Raw genomic sequence first — 17,500 nt, 5'->3', positions numbered from 1 at the left:
TTTTTACACACACTCAATCGCTGTAAAATGTTACTAAGAATGTTTTGATATTTGTTTAATTTAACAAATATGAATTAACCCCAGTCTCAGTTTTTACAGTGTACTCGCTCTTGTCTTGGGGTCAGACTGGGCGGACTCCTGGGACCACGCCTCTTTCTAACAGAACTAATAAATTCATTTGTTTGATTTTTATCTTCCGGTTACCTTCAACCTTTCTGCTGTTCTGGTCGAAGTGAAGCACATGATGCCCACTAGATGAGGATTTTGTTAATCATATTTTTATGGTCTTGTTCTTGACTCGGTCTTGCCCTGCCTTGGTCTTGTCGCCCCCCCATGTTCAACAACAGAGTGAGAAATTGGATTCACAAAGAATAACGTCTTCTTATTCAAACTGAGGCTGATCACGATTAATTAAGGTCTAAAATCAATACATTCATTTTATGATTAATTGTATGCTATTTTGTCCCTTATCCTCAATAAGCTGCCTTATTGGGTTTCAAGCAGCAACCTGCAGTTCCTGGAGTGTCCACTAGAGGCTGGCTGCAGTTCCTGGAGTGTCCACTAGAGGCTGGCTGCAGTTCCTGGAGTGTCCACTAGAGGCTGGCTGCAGTTCCTGGAGTGTCCACTAGAGGCTGGCTGCAGTTCCTGGAGTGTCCACTAGAGGCTGGCTGCAGTTCCTGGAGTGTCCACTAGAGGCTGGCTGCAGCAGCACAGGAAGTCACATACACACCCATTCAAACAGCCTGTTTTTACAGCAGACATGAACATGTTTACAGCCTGCTTCAAAAAACCAAATAGGTGTGATTAGCTCATGTCTCCATCCACACACACTGTACGGGGGGAATGTTTTGATGACTCAGCAGTTTTGATTGGATGAAGGATCAGAGTTATTCACAATAAGGCGTGTAGCTGATCTGATTGACAGGTGGGCGTGGCCTCAGCTCTCAGCCTGTCGTTAGCTTGACTCAGAGTTAGCCTGAGACAGCATTTCCAGCACGGAGACCGCTGCTGATCTCTTTACTGTTTGTCTGTTAACATTAACAAAGAGCAGGTAAACATGTTTATTGTTTACATAAAGCAGGTAAACATGTTTATTGTTTACATAAAGCAGGTAAACATGTTTATTGTTTACATAAAGCAGGTAAACATGTTCATTGTTTACATAAAGCAGGTAAACATGTTCATTGTTATGTTTACATAAAGCAGGTAAACATGTTCATTGTTATGTTTACATAAAGCAGGTAAACATGCTCATTGTTTACATAAAGCAGGTAAACATGTTTATTGTTTACATAAAGCAGGTAAACATGCTCATTGTTTACATAAAGCAGGTAAACATGTTCATTGTTTACATAAAGCAGGTAAACATGTTCATTGTTTACATAAAGCAGGTAAACATGCTCATTGTTATGTTTACATAAAGCAGGTAAACATGCTCATTGTTTACATAAAGCAGGTAAACATGTTCATTGTTTACATAAAGCAGGTAAACATGTTTATTGTTTACATAAAGCAGGTAAACATGCTCATTGTTATGTTTACATAAAGCAGGTAAACATGCTCATTGTTTACATAAAGCAGGTAAACATGCTCATTGTTATGTTTACATAAAGCAGGTAAACATGCTCATTGTTTACATAAAGCAGGTAAACATGCTCATTGTTTACATAAAGCAGGTAAACATGCTCATTGTTTACATAAAGCAGGTAAACATGCTCATTGTTTACATAAAGCAGGTAAACATGCTCATTGTTTACATAAAGCAGGTAAACATGTTCATTGTTATGTTTACATAAAGCAGGTAAACATGTTCATTGTTTACATAAAGCAGGTAAACATGTTCATTGTTTACATAAAGCAGGTAAACATGTTCATTGTTTACATAAAGCAGGTAAACATGTTCATTGTTTACATAAAGCAGGTAAACATGTTCATTGTTTACATAAAGCAGGTAAACATGTTCATTGTTTACATAAAGCAGGTAAACATGATCATTGTTTACATAAAGCAGGTAAACATGTTCATTGTTTACATAAAGCAGGTAAACATGTTCATTGTTTACATAAAGCAGGTAAACATGCTCATTGTTTACATAAAGCAGGTAAACATGTTCATTGTTTACATAAAGCAGGTAAACATGTTCATTGTTTACATAAAGCAGGTAAACATGCTCATTGTTTACATAAAGCAGGTAAACATGCTCATTGTTTACATAAAGCAGGTAAACATGTTCATTGTTTACATAAAGCAGGTAAACATGTCCATTGTTTACATAAAGCAGGTAAACATGTTCATTGTTTACATAAAGCAGGTAAACATGCTCATTGTTTACATAAAGCAGGTAAACATGTTCATTGTTTACATAAAGCAGGTAAACATGCTCATTGTTTACATAAAGCAGGTAAACATGCTCATTGTTTACATAAAGCAGGTAAACATGTTTATTGTTTACATAAAGCAGGTAAACATGCTCATTGTTTACATAAAGCAGGTAAACATGCTCATTGTTTACATAAAGCAGGTAAACATGTTCATTGTTTACATAAAGCAGGTAAACATGCTCATTGTTTACATAAAGCAGGTAAACATGCTCATTGTTTACATAAAGCAGGTAAACATGTTTATTGTTTACATAAAGCAGGTAAACATGTTCATTGTTTACATAAAGCAGGTAAACATGTTTATTGTTTACATAAAGCAGGTAAACATGTTTATTGTTTACATAAAGCAGGTAAACATGCTCATTGTTTACATAAAGCAGGTAAACATGCTCATTGTTTACATAAAGCAGGTAAAGGACCTTATTGATGGATATATTGGACACTGTTTACAGAGAAAAAACATCTTCAACCGACAGAAACTAGAAGTTATAATCTGTCATCTTTAATCTTTAACGTCACTTGTGTCACATCGTGAACATTTCTGTCCAGAAGGTTAAGAAGGTCGTCTCTCTGCGAGGGTTAAAGAGAGAGCTTCACACGCTGTGACAGAAACACAGGAGCAGTCAGCTAGAGACGACGCCACCATCTTTACCACATGACTCCAGGAGGCACAAGAGGACACAAGAGGAAATGGGGAAATAGAGAAAATCATTGTGTTGAGACATGTTGGAAAGAGAAGAAGGAGAAGCAGAGCGAAGCCGTGACGATGGCGAGCGCTTCATTCTGATACCTAAAACAGGAAACTGTAGAAGAGGAACTTTAACCTGCCTGAAAGTCTGAAAGGGTTAGAGACGAATGTGAGACACACTTTGTCCATGAGCAGAGTGCAGTCAGGAGATGGAGCCGCCTGAGATCATGGTGGATTATGTCAATGAGGACGAGCCGTGGTCCAGGAGGACCAACACAAAGAGGTGTTCAGGACCGGAGGACGGAGGAGGGACGGCTGCAGCAGCTGGTGAGCAAAGTAAAAACAGTCCTCCTTTTGTCCCCTCAGCCGACTCCTAACCCTAACCCTCTTCTCTTCTCTTGATTTCATTCACTTCTTTGGTTTTGGAGCTGCTGAACTTCAGACATCTTCATCTCATCGTCTCACCTTGAGCTGTTGGTGGGATTTGTAGTTTTATCTCAACTGTCAACTGTTTTTGGTCTGCTGCTGTTTCTGACATCTGGGTTCAAGAACTACAAATCCCACCAATATGTCACAGTGAAATAATGAAATCATGTCTAAAACTAGAACCAGCAGCAGCTGGTTTGTGTGAAGCGGCTCCTCGTGGATTCATTGAGTCCGTGTGATTCTTCTCTCAGGGGGAAAACTCTTACTGCTGGTTGCTGTGAGCTTCGGCGTCCTGTGTTTCTTACAAGTGGCTCTCAACGTTTCCCTGCGTCTCGCTACCTGTGAGTCACTTTTCATCATGTTTCTCCTTTTTCTGTACTTCTGTAAAACTTTCTACATGATGACTCAGAAACAAAGATCCCCCGAATGTTTGTGTGCCAACGTGGTGAATCCAGTCCAGTAACCCGAACCCATCAGAACACAGGACGTCCTGACTCCTCGTCTTCTTACTCACTTTCATTCACATTTTTTTATGTTATTATAAAAAGTGACCCTCCAAGGTCGGGACCCTTTTAACTTCTATCATAAATCATCTTCTATCAATGCTGAATAGAATATTAAACAAAGGAGGATCTTTGAGACCATCCTCAACTTTATTTATAAAACACTTTAAACAGCCGTAGCTGTGACAAAGAGCTGAACATCCATGAAGAGCATAAAACATAAAACATAAGTCAAACACTAACAGGGTTAAAACAATAAAAACAATCAAACACTAAAACAAGAACAGAGTCTCATGCTGGGTTCAAAGCCAAAGAACAAATATGTGTTTTAAGATGAGTTTTAAAATGGACAGTGAGGGGGCGTGGCTTATATGGAGAGGGAGGTCGTTCTAGAGTTTGGGACCGGCAGTAGAAAAAGCCCTATCCCCTCTGAGCTTCACTTAGACCTGGGTCCCTCCAGGAGCAGCTGGTCAGCTGACCTGAGGCACCGGGCAGGAGCGTGGGGATGGAGCAGCTCAGAGAGGTAAGGTGGGGCGAGACCATTTAAAGATTTAGAAATCCATCCATGTTCTCCAGTTTATCCGGGGAGCCCAAAACGTCTCTCTCCCCAGCAACGGTGTCCACTTCCTCCTTGGCAATCCTGTAGTGGTTCCAAGGCCAGACAGGATCTATAATCCCTCCAGTGAGCTCTGGGTCTACCACAGGGTCTCCTCCCCTTGGACGTCCCTGGAGGCGGGGAGGAGGTATCCTGATCAGTTGATCCCTCCCCCTCAGCGCCTGCTGGTCCCCACCTGAAGAAGCCAACAGAGCAACATCATCTGAAAAGAGCAGAGCTGAAACTGGGATTCAATGCACCAAATAAACAGGGGAAAAACTAAAATAAGGAAATATATTAAGAAGGTGCATTTTTCATTTTTTCATTTTTATTGGCAACTTAAAATGAATTGATGAAAATTTGCAAGGGGGGGTCCCAGCCAGAGGTTAAAGCCACATGGGGATCCTTGGCATGGCAGACTTTGGGAACCCCCTGCTTCAGGGGAAAACTGACCCAGAGGCGCTACAGGCAAGGCCGGCCACTGCTTGGAGTCCCTGGCCAGTAGGGGGCGTCCAAGAGCTAACAAACTGTAAATAGCAGGGGCTTAAAAATGTGCAAACATTGCAATGAGTGTAGGAAAGCTCCCTAAGAGGCCCCGTGTGACACAATATTCCTGTGAAAGTGAAGTTTGTAAAAGTCCCCTGTGCTGTGAGCTCAGAGTCCAGAATCAGCACTGAAAGCTTTCTGCTCTTTCAGACACTTCTGACAGGAAGACCACCATCAATCTGACTGACTTTGGTGAGTACAAGAAGAGTCCTCGCTCCTCTTCATCATGTGTGTGAAGTGTGTTGTTGTAAATCCACTCTGATCCTGTATTTGATCATGTCTATAAACCCCTCTATTTCAGCCCTGCTCAGAACAGGCTGTTTCTGTGTCTGTAGCTTTAAATATGTAAATGAGCTGTGTCTGACCACGCCCCCTCGCTGCTCTGTAGCTTTAAATATGTAAATGAGCGGTGTCTGACCACGCCCCTCTCTGCTCTGTAGCTTTAAATATGTAAATGAGCTGTGTCTGACCACGCCCCCTCTCTGGAAGGACTTTCTCACTGCTGAACTCTAAATCTGAATGTTGTCTTTTTATGGTTTTCTCACATCAGATCTGTATATCCAGAGAGGATGGGTTTATTCCGGTTCCAGTTTGTATTGGATTTCTTCTGTGAAGAAATCTTGGCAGGAGAGTCGAGACGACTGCCTGCAGCGAGGAGCCGACCTGCTGATCATCAGCAGCAGAGAGGAGCAGGTGTGGGACTATTAAAGACGGGGTTTCCCTACCTGAGGCTAATGCTATGCAGGGGTCTTCAGCAGGATGTTGGTGACCTCGGGGACTCTCCTGATTTCTAAACTTTCTGTGTCCGCAGGACTTCACTAGAAAGTTCTTTGGCCTGATATGGATTGGACTGACTAGGAGAGGACACAATGGGACGTGGACATGGGTGGACGGCACGCCACTGATTAAAACGTTTGAACCAAATTCTTTTAATCGAATGCGATGCAGAAAGTAAAGACGGGGAAAAGATGTGGCTGCTGACGCTTGTTGCTCTGTTTCAGTTATTGGAGTCCTGGAGAGCCCAATCAACATGAAGGCAAAGACGAAGACTGTGTGGAAATAAAGAACCATGAGACGGAAGACAGCTGGAACGACATCCCGTGTGAGGATCACAACTTGTGGATCTGTGAAAAGATGTTGGCTGTATAAGTCAGCAGGTCAAAGTCCAGGACGTCCCGCTGTGTGATGGTCTGTTGTTGTCTCATCAGGTCACTCAGACCTTTAAGGACAACTGATCAATAAATCACTGAACTGTCTTCATCTAATAATCAACATCATTAAAAACAATCATTGATTCTGTTCACAGTGTGCTCTCATTGTATATTATGTTTGTTATTGTTTTATTGATTTGATATTTTGACTTTAAGATGATTGATGAACCTGGCTGGATGAGTAATGTGGGTGTGTACATTTCTGTTCATTGGTTGTTTCATAAAATCAGCTGGGGCTTTTTGCTACTGCTGTGTGTGTGTGTGTGTGTGTGTGTGTGTGTGTGTGTGTGTGTGTGTGTGTGTGTGTGTGTGTGTGTGTGTGTGTGTGTGTGTGTGTGTGTGTGTGTGTGTGCAAATCAGTCACGTCGTTGCGTCTACTCTTCTCTCGTCCCGTTACCTTCTCGCTTCTTCTGTCGGTCCACCTCGTCCTGTCTGTCTCCACCAATCACGTCCCGTCATCTCCCCCTGTATCTCCTCCTCTCTGCCTGCTCTCGTCCCGTCTGAACTCCTCCATCTTGTCCCGTCCTATGTAGCCTATGAATCTATGAAGATATCAATATATCCTCATTTTGAGGGCGGAGTAAAAAGACGGGGCACCACCTCGGTGATCAGGAGGAAATCCACCTCGGTGATCAGGAGGAAATCCACCTCGGTGATCAGGAGGAAATCCACCTCGGTGATCAGGAGGAAATCCACCTCGGTGATCATAATGAATCTTGTATCAGAAGTTTGAGTCTGTTTAAATCACAGAACACACGGACACGCTGTGGAGGCTCATGTGTAACTTTAATGAAGTCAAATAATGCAGGTAAGGTCAGTGAATATATATATATATATATATATCATAACTATCATGGAGTAGTGTTAGCAGGCGAGACAGTTCTTGAAGTTAGCGGAGCTGAGTGATCGAGGGCAAATGTGCAAAGATTGTTGAACCAGTTCATTTGGTTATTAATATTTAGGGGGACAGGAGTGTTAATGGTCATACTGGAGAAGTAGGCAGGTGGCTGGAGACTGTGTGCTAGCAGGGTAGATGCTAGCAGGCCAGCCTGGAGACTGGAGGCTAGATGCTAGCAGGCCAGCCTGGAGGCTGGAGGCTAGATGCTAGCAGGCCAGCCTGGAGACTGGAGGCTAGATGCTAGCAGGCCAGCCTGGAGACTGAAGGCTAGATGCTAGCAGGCCAACCTGGAGACTGAAGGCTAGATGCTAGCAGGCCAGCCTGGAGACTGGAGGCTAGATGCTAGCAGGCCAGCCTGGAGGCTGGAGGCTAGATGCTAGCAGGCCAGCCTGGAGACTGGAGGCTAGATGCTAGCAGGCCAGCCTGGAGACTGAAGGCTAGATGCTAGCAGGCCAGCCTGGAGACTGAAGGCTAGATGCTAGCAGGCCAGCCTGGAGGCTGGAAGCCAGATGCTAGCATCTCCAGATGATAGCAAATGTCTTCTGGCCCTAAACCATTCAGTACTATCTAAACCAGCAGCAGCATTTTAAAGTCTATCCTCTGACAGACTGGCAGCCCGTGTAAAGACCTCAGGACTGGACTGATGTGGTCCAAGTGCAGACTCGAGCGGTTTGTAGTTATGGACGTATTGATTTAAAGATAAATGTGATGACTGTCCCACTTCACCCATAAACACCTTATTTCTGTAATATAGCACAGACAAGAAGTGATGAAAGTGATGATATTCGTTGATCAATGATTATAGTGGAACGTTTGTCATGAAGAAAAGAAGCTCAAAACATCTGTAATAACCTTTGACCTGCTTTGTTCACTTTCATTGGATTATTATTGAGGGAAAACAACTTTATGTGAATAACAATGACATGAAACACGTTTTGTGTTCTTAGGCAATGAACATGAGAGCACCTTTAGGACAATTTCATTTACAGTTAAATACAGTTAATACAGTTTTATATTTAAAAAAAAAAGTTAGAAAAAAGCTTGAATTTCCCTCGGGATCAATAAAGTATCTATCTATCTATCTATCTATCTATCTATCTATCTATCTATCTATCTATCTATCTATCTATCTATCATTTTGACGTCTATCTGATACATAGATCAAGATTTGAGTAAATGTTGAAATTCTTTGCAGCTTTCCTGAAAGCCATCAGGTTCTGGGAGTTGATTTTAAATGTTACTGAGTGTTTTTTAGGCATCCTCGGGTCCAAATGGGTTCAACCCACTTTACACTTATAGTAGAAATCAAGGGAGAGTCTGTACGAAGGACTAGCAGTCAGAAGGGAGGCGGTTTGTTGCTGATTCAATTTAGCTGTGTCCTCCGTTTCCAAATCCTGCCGAACAGGCTTGTGCTGTTCGACCACAGTCATGAGCGGAGATAAATGCAGGTCACATCAGACTGTTCACAGGGAGATCAGGCAGACCGAGGCAGCAGACAGTAACCTAAAGCCAGGAAAGAGAGGTTCAGTGAAGGTAGTGTTGAAGGTGTGGAGGTGGGTCTGGGTTTTTGGGGAGACTGTGTAGAAGGACAGAGTTCCTGCTGGATGGTCCAAATACACTGCGACTCTGTGAGAGCTGGAGGAGGAGAGGACCGTTCTAGTGTTGTCGTGAAGAGCAAAATAACCATGCTCATCCGAACAGATCAGACTCCAGGACTGTTTATTCTCTCCAAATTTGCTGTCGGGTACATCTCCTTTCCGTTGGAGTCCACCGTAGGTCACCGACACGTCCACATCTCCGCTCCACTCGACCTCCCAGTAACAGCGACCAGTCAGAGCAGCTCTACACAGCAGCTGATACCAGTGGTCAAATCTTTCTGGATGATCTGGATACGATCTGGACTCCTCCTCAACGTGTGTCACCTTCCTGTTGTTGTCAGACAGTTTGAGCTTTCTGTGAACTGTGTTTGTGTCCAGTGTGAGTTCACAGGCGTCTGATGGAGAGAGCAAACAATCATTCATTCAACAGACCTCATGGATTCACCTGTTAGCTGACTTATATTAACACACTTACACTTCTTCAGACCAGGCTTCAGCCACTGCTCTCCAACATGATCCACTCTGGAGAAAGAAACGTGTCAAACCTTCAGAAGCGTTCAAACCAATCATCTGTGACGGCACTGAAAGTGTTTACAAGGACCTGAGTATCCCAGGATCCTGTTGTTGTGTTTGTGAATGTAAACATCTTACAGCTCTTAGCAGGAAAGAAATACAAAATGCAAACAGTATTCAAGTCAGTCCTTGCAGTAGTTCCTTTCAATCTTCCAACTAGTATCAGTTATTTTTCTCAAAAATAGGACATCAATGCGTTTAAATTCAACTTTACGTTTATTGTTCCAAAGAGGAATGTTGTCTTAGTGCTGAGCAAAAAATGCCAAACCTTTGGAGATACAGGCAAACAGACTTGCAGAAAAATGTATTCTGATATGTCATCAATCAACTGTGTGAGACCTTTTAACTGATCATACCTGAGAGTGTGCAGCTTATAGCGTGGGTCCTCCAGCGCTGCACTCAGCAGTTCGACTCCTGAGTCTCCTGGATGGTTGTAGCTCAGGTCCAGCTCTCTCAGGCTGCAGCGGTTAGATCTCAGCGCAGAGGCCAGAGAAGAGCAGCCTTCATCTGTTATCAGACAGCCCGACAGTCTGGACACAAACACAAGACCGCACATGAAGTATGACATAGAATCACACAGAAGGATGAAGTGTCGAGGAAATGATCAAAACTTGACTCCACACAATCAGACTCCTTAGACTCAGACGGCTCACGTTGATGAAAGTTTATACATCAGATGAATACTGCAGGAGACATGATTTAACATCACACATGTGGTTCAGTGTCATGCTCAAACAGAACTACCAGACACTTCCAAAGGCTCTGCATATATTCAAACAGATATGATCATTATCAGGGTCACATTGACCCACCTAGACTAATCAATAACGTAAAGCAGCCTGGAGTGAACAACAAGTTCCTCCAAACATCCTGCAGATATCAGAAAGAGCTGCTGACGCTCTCCCAGCTGTCCTTGGTGTCTAGATAAAGTTGAGCTGGATCAGGTCTGACTGACATCAGCAACAGCTAAGGAACATCACACATTAACTAAGTTATTACAGAAATACTATGACAGTGTACAGTAGATGAATTAATGCTTGTTCACTCTGCAGCTGATGCAAGCAATGAGGCCAAATCCAAAGAATGAGCTGTAGGACCTTTCATGTGTTCATAGAGCTCAGTGACAGTACTCAGTCAAAGATAGATGCTTTGATATGCTTCAGTTGTATATTTGGCAGTATTAAAATGGTATTCAGTAAAACAGAATCTGTTCCCTCACCGTAGAGTCTCCAGTCTACAGTGTTGTCTGTCCAGTCCAGCAGACAGCAGCTTCACTCCGGAGTCTTGCAGGTCATTGTTGCTCAGGTCCAGCTCTCTCAGTTTGGATGACTGAGAACTGAGAAGTGAGGACAGAGCTTGGCAGCTTTTCTCTGAGAGATTACAACCATCCAGCCTGAAGGGGAGTTTGGGAAAAATTAAAAACAATCCAACTGTTTCGACATTCAACATCCAACTGATCTACATTTTCAAACACTTTGCAAGTCACATTTGACCACACAAGTTTCTCGTGTCTGTGGAATCTCCACTGTGTAATGATTCAATTGCAGGTGTGTGGTCTCGAGGGCCCAATCATCTAGAGTGCATGTCCCAATGTAAAAACATGGTTGAAACTGTCCCCATGACTGTGGTCTCTGATGGTTTTTTAGATTGGTTAAGACTGGACAGTCATCAAGTGTGTAGCCAGCTGTAAGTGCCTTGTTGTGATCAATTGAATACCACTTCTCGTACAAGACTGGTTAAAGCCACTTTTAAATGACCTAAACTGAAGTTGTTGTGTACCTACACAGCTTTTTGGGAGGTTTTGACCAGCGGCAGCAGCCTCAAAAGAACATCCTCTGAAGCAGAGTATTTCTTCAGGTCGAACACGTCCAGATGTTTTTCTGATGACTGTAGGATGAATCCAAGAGCTGACCACTGAGCAGGAGAGAATTTACATGTGGAGAGACTCCCTGGTCTTAGGTATTTTCTGATCTCCTCAACCAAAGAATGGTCATTCAGTTCATTCAGACAGTGGAACAGATTGATGATTCTCTCTGGAGACAGATTGTCACTGATCCTCCTCTTGATATACTTGGCAGTTTTCTGATTGTTCTGTAACGTACTTCCTGTCACCAGACCTTGCAGTTGAATTAGATTTTTCTGCAATGAAAGGCCGAGGAGGAAGCGGAGGAACAAGTCCAGGTGTCCATTTGGACTCTGTAAGGCCTTGTTGACAGCACTCTGGTAGAAATTATTGTTTCTACAAACTTTAGTAGAGGTTAATTTTTTTTCTGACATCAGATTGACTCCAGAGTTGATGAAGGTCAGATGGACATGAAGAGCAGCCAGAAACTCCTGAACACTCAGATGGATGAAGCAGAACACCCTGCCCTTGTACAGTCCTCTCTCCTCTTTAAAGATCTGTGTGAACACTCCTGAGTACACTGAGGCTGCTCTGATATTGATGCCACACTCTGTCAGGTCTGACTCATAGAAGATCAGGTTTCCTTTCTGCAGCTGCTCAAAAGCCAGTTTTCCCAGAGACTCAATCATCTTCCTGCTCTTTTTATTCCAGTGTGGATCTGTCTCAGCTCCTCCATCATACTTCCTGTTCTTCAGTTTGGACTGAACCACCAGGAAGTGGATGTACATCTCAGTCAGGGTCTTGGGCAGCTCTCCTCCCTCTCTGGTCTTCAGCGCATCCTCCAGAACTGTAGCAGTGATCCAGCAGAAGACCGGGATGTGGCACATGATGTGGAGGCTTCTGGATGTCTTGATGTGGGAGATGATCCTGCTGGCCTGCTCCTCATCTCTGAATCTCTTCCTGAAGTACTCGTCCTTCTGTGGATCAGTGAACCCTCTGACCTCTGTCACCATGTCAACACACTCAGGAGGGATCTGATTGGCTGCTGCAGGTCGTGTGGTTATCCAGAGGCGAGCAGAGGGAAGCAGATTCTTCCTGATGAGGTTTGTCAGCAGCACATCCACTGAGGTGGACTCTGTGACATCAGTCAGGGTCTGGTTGTTTTTAAAGTCCAGAGGAAGTCGACACTCATCCAGACCGTCAAAGATGAACACCACCTGGAACTCTTCAGACCTGCAGATTCCTGCTTCTTTGGTTTCAGGAAAGAAGTGATGAACAAGTTCCACCAAGCTGAACTTTTTCTCTTTCAGCAAATTCAGCTCTCTGAAAGTGAATGGAAATGTGAAGTGTATGTCCTGGTTGGCTTTGTCTTCAGCCCAGTCCAGAGTGAACTTCTGTGTTAAGACTGTTTTCCCGATGCCAGCCACTCCCTTTGTCATCACTCTTCTGATTGGCACATCTCTTCCAGGTGAGGCTTTGAAGATGTCTAAACGTCTTATTGGTTTTTCTGCTCTGTCTGGTTTCCTGGATGCTGTTTCAATCTGTCTAACCTCGTGTTCCTCGTTGACCTCTCCAGTCCCTCCCTCTGTGATGAAGAGCTCTGTGTAGATCTGGTCCAGAAGGGTTGGGTTTCCTGCTTTAGCGATCCCCTCAAACACACACTGGAACTTCTCCTTCAGGCTGGATTTGAGTTTACATTGACTCAGTGAAGCAATAGTTCCTGTTTAAACATAAATAGAATCATTGACTGCATGATAGTTGAAAAATCTGACAAATTATGACAGAAAGGATCTTACTGCTATGCAGACAGTCAGCCAGCTCATCTTGCTTCATAATCTTCAGGAAGTGCATTGTGATCTTGAGAAGTGCCTCCCAGCTGCCCCTCCTCTGTGGGTCATCTTCTACAACCCCCTCATCCAAACACTCTGAAACATTTGGACTCAGCACCCTTTGAAACTTTTTCAGCTCTTCTGTCACAAAAGTGGTAATGTTCTCATGAAGAACCTAAAAAATCAAACAATAAAACAAAGATTTACACACTTCATCCAACACTTAGATTAAAGGTGTTGATGGATCTGTACACACCAGAAATATGGAATCCAGATCTGTTGGATGAGGCTGACCAGAAGGAAGCTCAGTCATCTGTTCTGGAACTCTGCAGACAGCACAAAGTATGATGACCAGATCTGAGTATATATCCCACAGTTAAATATTTTAGCAAATCTATTTGTTGACAATTCAAGGTTGAGGAAGTATGAATCTCTCGCAACAATAACACTGACTTTTTGTTTATCCAAGAAGCTGTCAATTGTTTTAAAAAAAGTGCATGTTTGTGATTTATCTATAATACCCCATTGACAGTGTTCTTGGGGTCATTTGCCAAGACTGGAATCCAATCTATTTCCCACAGCTTAGGGGGGATGAAATCCTATCCTGGATCCAAGTCTGGCTTTGCCCAAAGAGTTGACATGGGGTTGTTAGATAGGATGCAAAGGCCCTGTGCATTGCCAGGTAGCATCTAATATATGTAGGGACATTGTTGTCCATCCATCAATCTTCTGCCGCTTATCTGGGCCGGGTCTCGGGGCAGCAGTCTAAGCAGAGACGCCCAGACTTCCCTCATCTAGACACCTCCTCCAGCTCTTCTGTTGGGACCCTGAGGCGTTCCCAAGCCAGCCGAGAGACATAGTCTCTCCAGCGTGTCCTGGGTCGACCCTGAGGCCTCCCGGGGGGACATGCCCGGATTACCTCCCTAGGGAGGCGTCCAGGGAGCATCCGGACCAGATGCCTGAACCACCTCAACTGACTCCTCTTGATGTGAAGGAGTAACGGCTCTACTCCGAGCTCCTCCCTGGTGACCGAGCTCCTCCCCCTATCTCTAAGGGTGCGCCCAGCCATCCTACGGAGGAAGCCCATTTCAGCCACTTGTATCGGGATCTCGTTCTTTCGGTCCTGACCCAAAGCTCATGACCATAGGTGAGGGTAGGGACGAAGATCGACCGGTAAATCGAGAGCTTCGCCTTTCGGCTTAGCTCCTTCTTCACCACGACGGACCGATACAGCGACCGCATGACTGCAGAGGCCGCACCGATCCGTCTGTCGATCTCACACTCCATCTTCCCCCCACTCATGAACAAGATCCCGAGATACTTGAACTCCTCCAGCTAGGGCAAAGACTCCCCACCGACCCAGAGAGGGCAAGTCACCTTTTTCCAGTCGAGAACCATGGCCTCAGATTTAGAGGTGCTGATCCTCATCCCAGCCGCCTCACACTCGGTAGTGAACCGCCCCAGTGCGCGCTGAAGGTCCGGGTTTGAAGGAGCCAACAAGACCACATCATCCGCAAAAAGCAGAGACAAGATCCTGTGGTTCTACAAGAACCGGACCGCCTTTAGCATAGGGCCCCCTACCCCATACTCTTGGAGCACCCCCCACAGGGTGCCACGGGGGACACATGCCTACTCCAGATCCACAAAGCACATGTGGACTGGTTGGGCGAACTCCCATGAACCCTCGAGCACCCGCTGGAGACTGTAGAGCTGGTCCAATGTTCCGCAGCCAGGATGAAAACCGCATTGTTCCTCTTGGATCCGAGGTTCGACTGACAGCCGGATCCTCCTCTCCAGTACCCTGGAATAGACTCCCAGGGAGGCTGAGGAGTGTGATTCCCTTGTATTTGGAACACACCCTCCGGTCCCCCTTCTTGAAAAGAGGGACCACCACCCCGGTCTGCCAGTCCAGAGGAACTGTCCCCGACCTCCATGCGATAGTACAGAGACGTGTCAACCATGACAGCCCCTGCACATCCAGAGACTTGAGATACTCAGGGTGAATCTCATGGAGGAGCTTCCCACCCACCTCGGTGACTTCATCATTGGTGATGGACGAGTCTACCTGAGAACTCAGCCTCTGCTTCCTCAGTGGAAGACGTGACGGTGGGATTGAGGAGATCCACAAAGTATTCCTTCCACCGCCCGACTACATCTCCAGTTGAGGTCAGCAGCTCCCCACCTCCACTGTAAACAGTGTTGGTGAAGCACTACTTCCCCCTCCTGAGGCCACGGACGGTTTGCCAGAATTTCCTTGAGGCCATCCAAAAGTCCTCCTCCATGGCCTCCCCGAACTCCTCCCAGGCCCGAGTTTTTGCCTCCACGACCGCCCGGGCTGCAGCACGCCTGGCCTGCCGGTACCCGTCAGCTGCCTCAGGAGTCCTATGAGCTAGCAACGCCCGCTAGGACTCCTTCTTCAGCTTGACGGCCTCCCTTATTTCCAGTGTCCACCAACGGGTTCGGGGATTGCCGCCACGACAGGCACCAGAGACCCTGCGACCACAGCTCAGAGCAGCTGCTTTGACAATGGAGGTGGAGAACATGGTCCACTCGGACTCAATGTCTCCAGCCTCCCCCGCAATCTGTGAGAAGCTCTCCTGGAGGTGGGAGTTGAAGACCTCGCTAACAGAGGGTTCAGCCAGACGTTCCCAGCAGACCCTCACTACACGTTTGGGCCTGCCGAGTCTGACCGGCTTCCTCCCCTGCCAGTGCATCCAACTCACCACCAGGTGGTGATTCGTTGACAGCTCAGCCCCTCTCTTCACCCGAGTGTCCGAGACACACGGCCGGAGGTCAGATGACACGACCACAAAGTCAAAGTCATTGTTGTGCTGGATGTAAAAGGGTCAATTTAGGTGTAGAAGTTACTGCATCTTCACTAAGTAAATACCTTTGTTCAGTAGAGTGCTGGTTATCCTTGAAGTCATAAGGTTCAAACATGGACTGGTCACTCTTCATGGACACACAGCTGGGTACAGGAGGGTCTGCTTTCTTCTGTTGAACACTGCAATCCAGGCAAACCACAACAACAGGACCATTGATTCTGTTCCGTTCTTGATTTGGTTATTCCTTGGCATTTTTGCCAATCAAAACCTAGAAATGTCTACTGAACTGTTTAGACCCACAGACCATAAAACTGAGAGAATATCTCAACTTATAAAATACACCCAAAGAATGCCAGGACTTTAGTGAAATGTCTCTTTACTGTTGGAAGACAAAAATAGTGTTGTTAACCCCTTCCCCTCATCAACAACGTTTATTTATTGACAAACTAGAGGGCGGAGAAGGCAGCAAAGACGAGAAGCCAAGGAACCATCTCAACAATCAAGCAGACTTCAATTCTCTGAGACTGCGTCGGTGTGTCATGTATTAATATTTGTCACTGTGGGATGTATGTTGTTATGTTGTTTTGTTACTTGCCAAGGGACTGCAGATGTAAATTAGCTTAAGGCTAACTCTGTTGCAAAGCATTAAATGGTTAAATTTGTTTTAACAACACATGGTGCCTTACAAATAAAGTTAAGTTGAATCCATCACTGTCCTCTTCCCTATCAAACAGCTTTAAGGCCTCATGCTCCAGGTGAGACCACCTCGCCCTGCTGGGGAGGTTCAAGTAGCCTTCAGGAACAACACATACAACCCACCTCTACTCGAAGATGATAGTTTTACAACAATCCCTGCTAGCTGGCATTATGTTGACTTACGGAGTCTCTGCAGGACGCTGAGCCTTAAAATCTAACAGGGGACTCATGGACCGATGACTCTGAAGAGACACACCCCTGAGATCACCTGCAGGAGAGTCTGGTCTACACACACACACACACACACACACACACACACACACACACACAGTGATGGTGTGAAGATGACTGTAAACACTCATGGACAGTCAGAGGTTGTCTTCTCACCTGTGAGCCTCACACTGAGTGGATGTGGAGGCTCCCTGCGTCTCCTCACACTGAGTGGATGTGGAGGCTCCCTGCGTCTCCTCACACTGAGTGGATGTGGAGGCTCCCTGCGTCTCCTCACACTGAGTGGATGTGGAGGCTCCCTGCGTCTCCTCACACTGAGTGGATGTGGAGGCTCCCTGCGTCTCCTCACACTGAGTGGATGTGGAGGCTCCCTGCGTCTCCTCACACTGAGTGGATGTGGAGGCTCCCTGCGTCTCCTCACACTGATCCATGGCTCCTTCACACAAACAACATGCTGTCAGAGACAACAAGGAGCAGATTTTATTAACAATGCTAAGCTGCTGACTTTATGTCCATCACTCCTCAGAGATGTTTTCTATCGTTAGCTGTGGAGTCGACCGTAAATTAGAGCAGAACTATTTACTTTAACAAACCTGAGCCTGTTTGACTGTCTGAAAATAAAACATGGCTTTCTTAGTGATCTGTAGAAGATGGCCA

General features: G+C 45.3%; 2 protein-coding genes across 3 annotated transcripts in view; one reads left to right on the top strand and one right to left on the bottom strand.

Moving 5' to 3' along the window:
- The first annotated feature begins 3,255 nt into the window (after positions 1-3,255).
- Positions 3,256-6,434, top strand: LOC306820323 (CD209 antigen-like protein C). Its single transcript, XM_079338143.1, has 6 exons — positions 3,256-3,396; positions 3,747-3,836; positions 5,290-5,331; positions 5,690-5,832; positions 5,951-6,051; positions 6,141-6,434. The coding sequence occupies exons 1-6, from the start codon at positions 3,279-3,281 to the stop codon at positions 6,286-6,288; spliced, it is 642 nt and encodes a 213-aa protein (XP_079194269.1). The 5' UTR covers positions 3,256-3,278; the 3' UTR covers positions 6,289-6,434.
- A 1,986-nt stretch (positions 6,435-8,420) lies between these two features.
- Positions 8,421-17,500, bottom strand: part of LOC306819599 (NLR family CARD domain-containing protein 3-like) — a 14,984-nt gene continuing 5,904 nt past the window's right edge. Inside the window, exons 2-11 of one of the 2 annotated variants that reach the window (XM_079336986.1) lie at positions 17,000-17,297; positions 16,796-16,897; positions 15,982-16,095; positions 13,348-13,417; positions 13,059-13,266; positions 11,203-12,982; positions 10,639-10,812; positions 9,776-9,949; positions 9,322-9,368; positions 8,421-9,241 (exon numbers count right to left, since the gene is read on the bottom strand). In XM_079336986.1, the coding sequence (XP_079193112.1) occupies positions 8,712-9,241; positions 9,322-9,368; positions 9,776-9,949; positions 10,639-10,812; positions 11,203-12,982; positions 13,059-13,266; positions 13,348-13,417; positions 15,982-16,095; positions 16,796-16,897; positions 17,000-17,274 (3,474 nt within the window). In that variant the 5' untranslated portion in view covers positions 17,275-17,297 and the 3' untranslated portion in view covers positions 8,421-8,711. Of the gene's footprint in view, positions 9,242-9,321; positions 9,369-9,775; positions 9,950-10,638; positions 10,813-11,202; positions 12,983-13,058; positions 13,267-13,347; positions 13,418-15,981; positions 16,096-16,795; positions 16,898-16,999; positions 17,298-17,500 lie in introns of those variants that run through there. The other variant, XM_079336987.1, reaches the window with a different exon arrangement.

Source organism: Symphodus melops (genome assembly GCF_947650265.1).
Source record: "Symphodus melops genome assembly, chromosome: 2".
In the NCBI taxonomy this organism is placed as follows: Eukaryota; Metazoa; Chordata; class Actinopteri; order Labriformes; family Labridae; genus Symphodus; species Symphodus melops.
The sequence above is the reverse complement of the archived record's forward strand: the minus strand, read 5'-3'. Positions and strand labels throughout refer to the sequence as shown.

Coding starts and splice junctions, on each gene's coding strand:
- LOC306820323 (XM_079338143.1), top strand. CDS start 3,279: ATGGAGCCGCCTGAGATCATGGTGGATTATGTCAATGAGGACGAGCCG. Junction 3,837..5,289: donor TTCCCTGCGTCTCGCTACCT/GTGAGTCACTTT, acceptor CTGCTCTTTCAG/ACACTTCTGACAGGAAGACC. Junction 5,833..5,950: donor TCAGCAGCAGAGAGGAGCAG/GTGTGGGACTAT, acceptor CTGTGTCCGCAG/GACTTCACTAGAAAGTTCTT.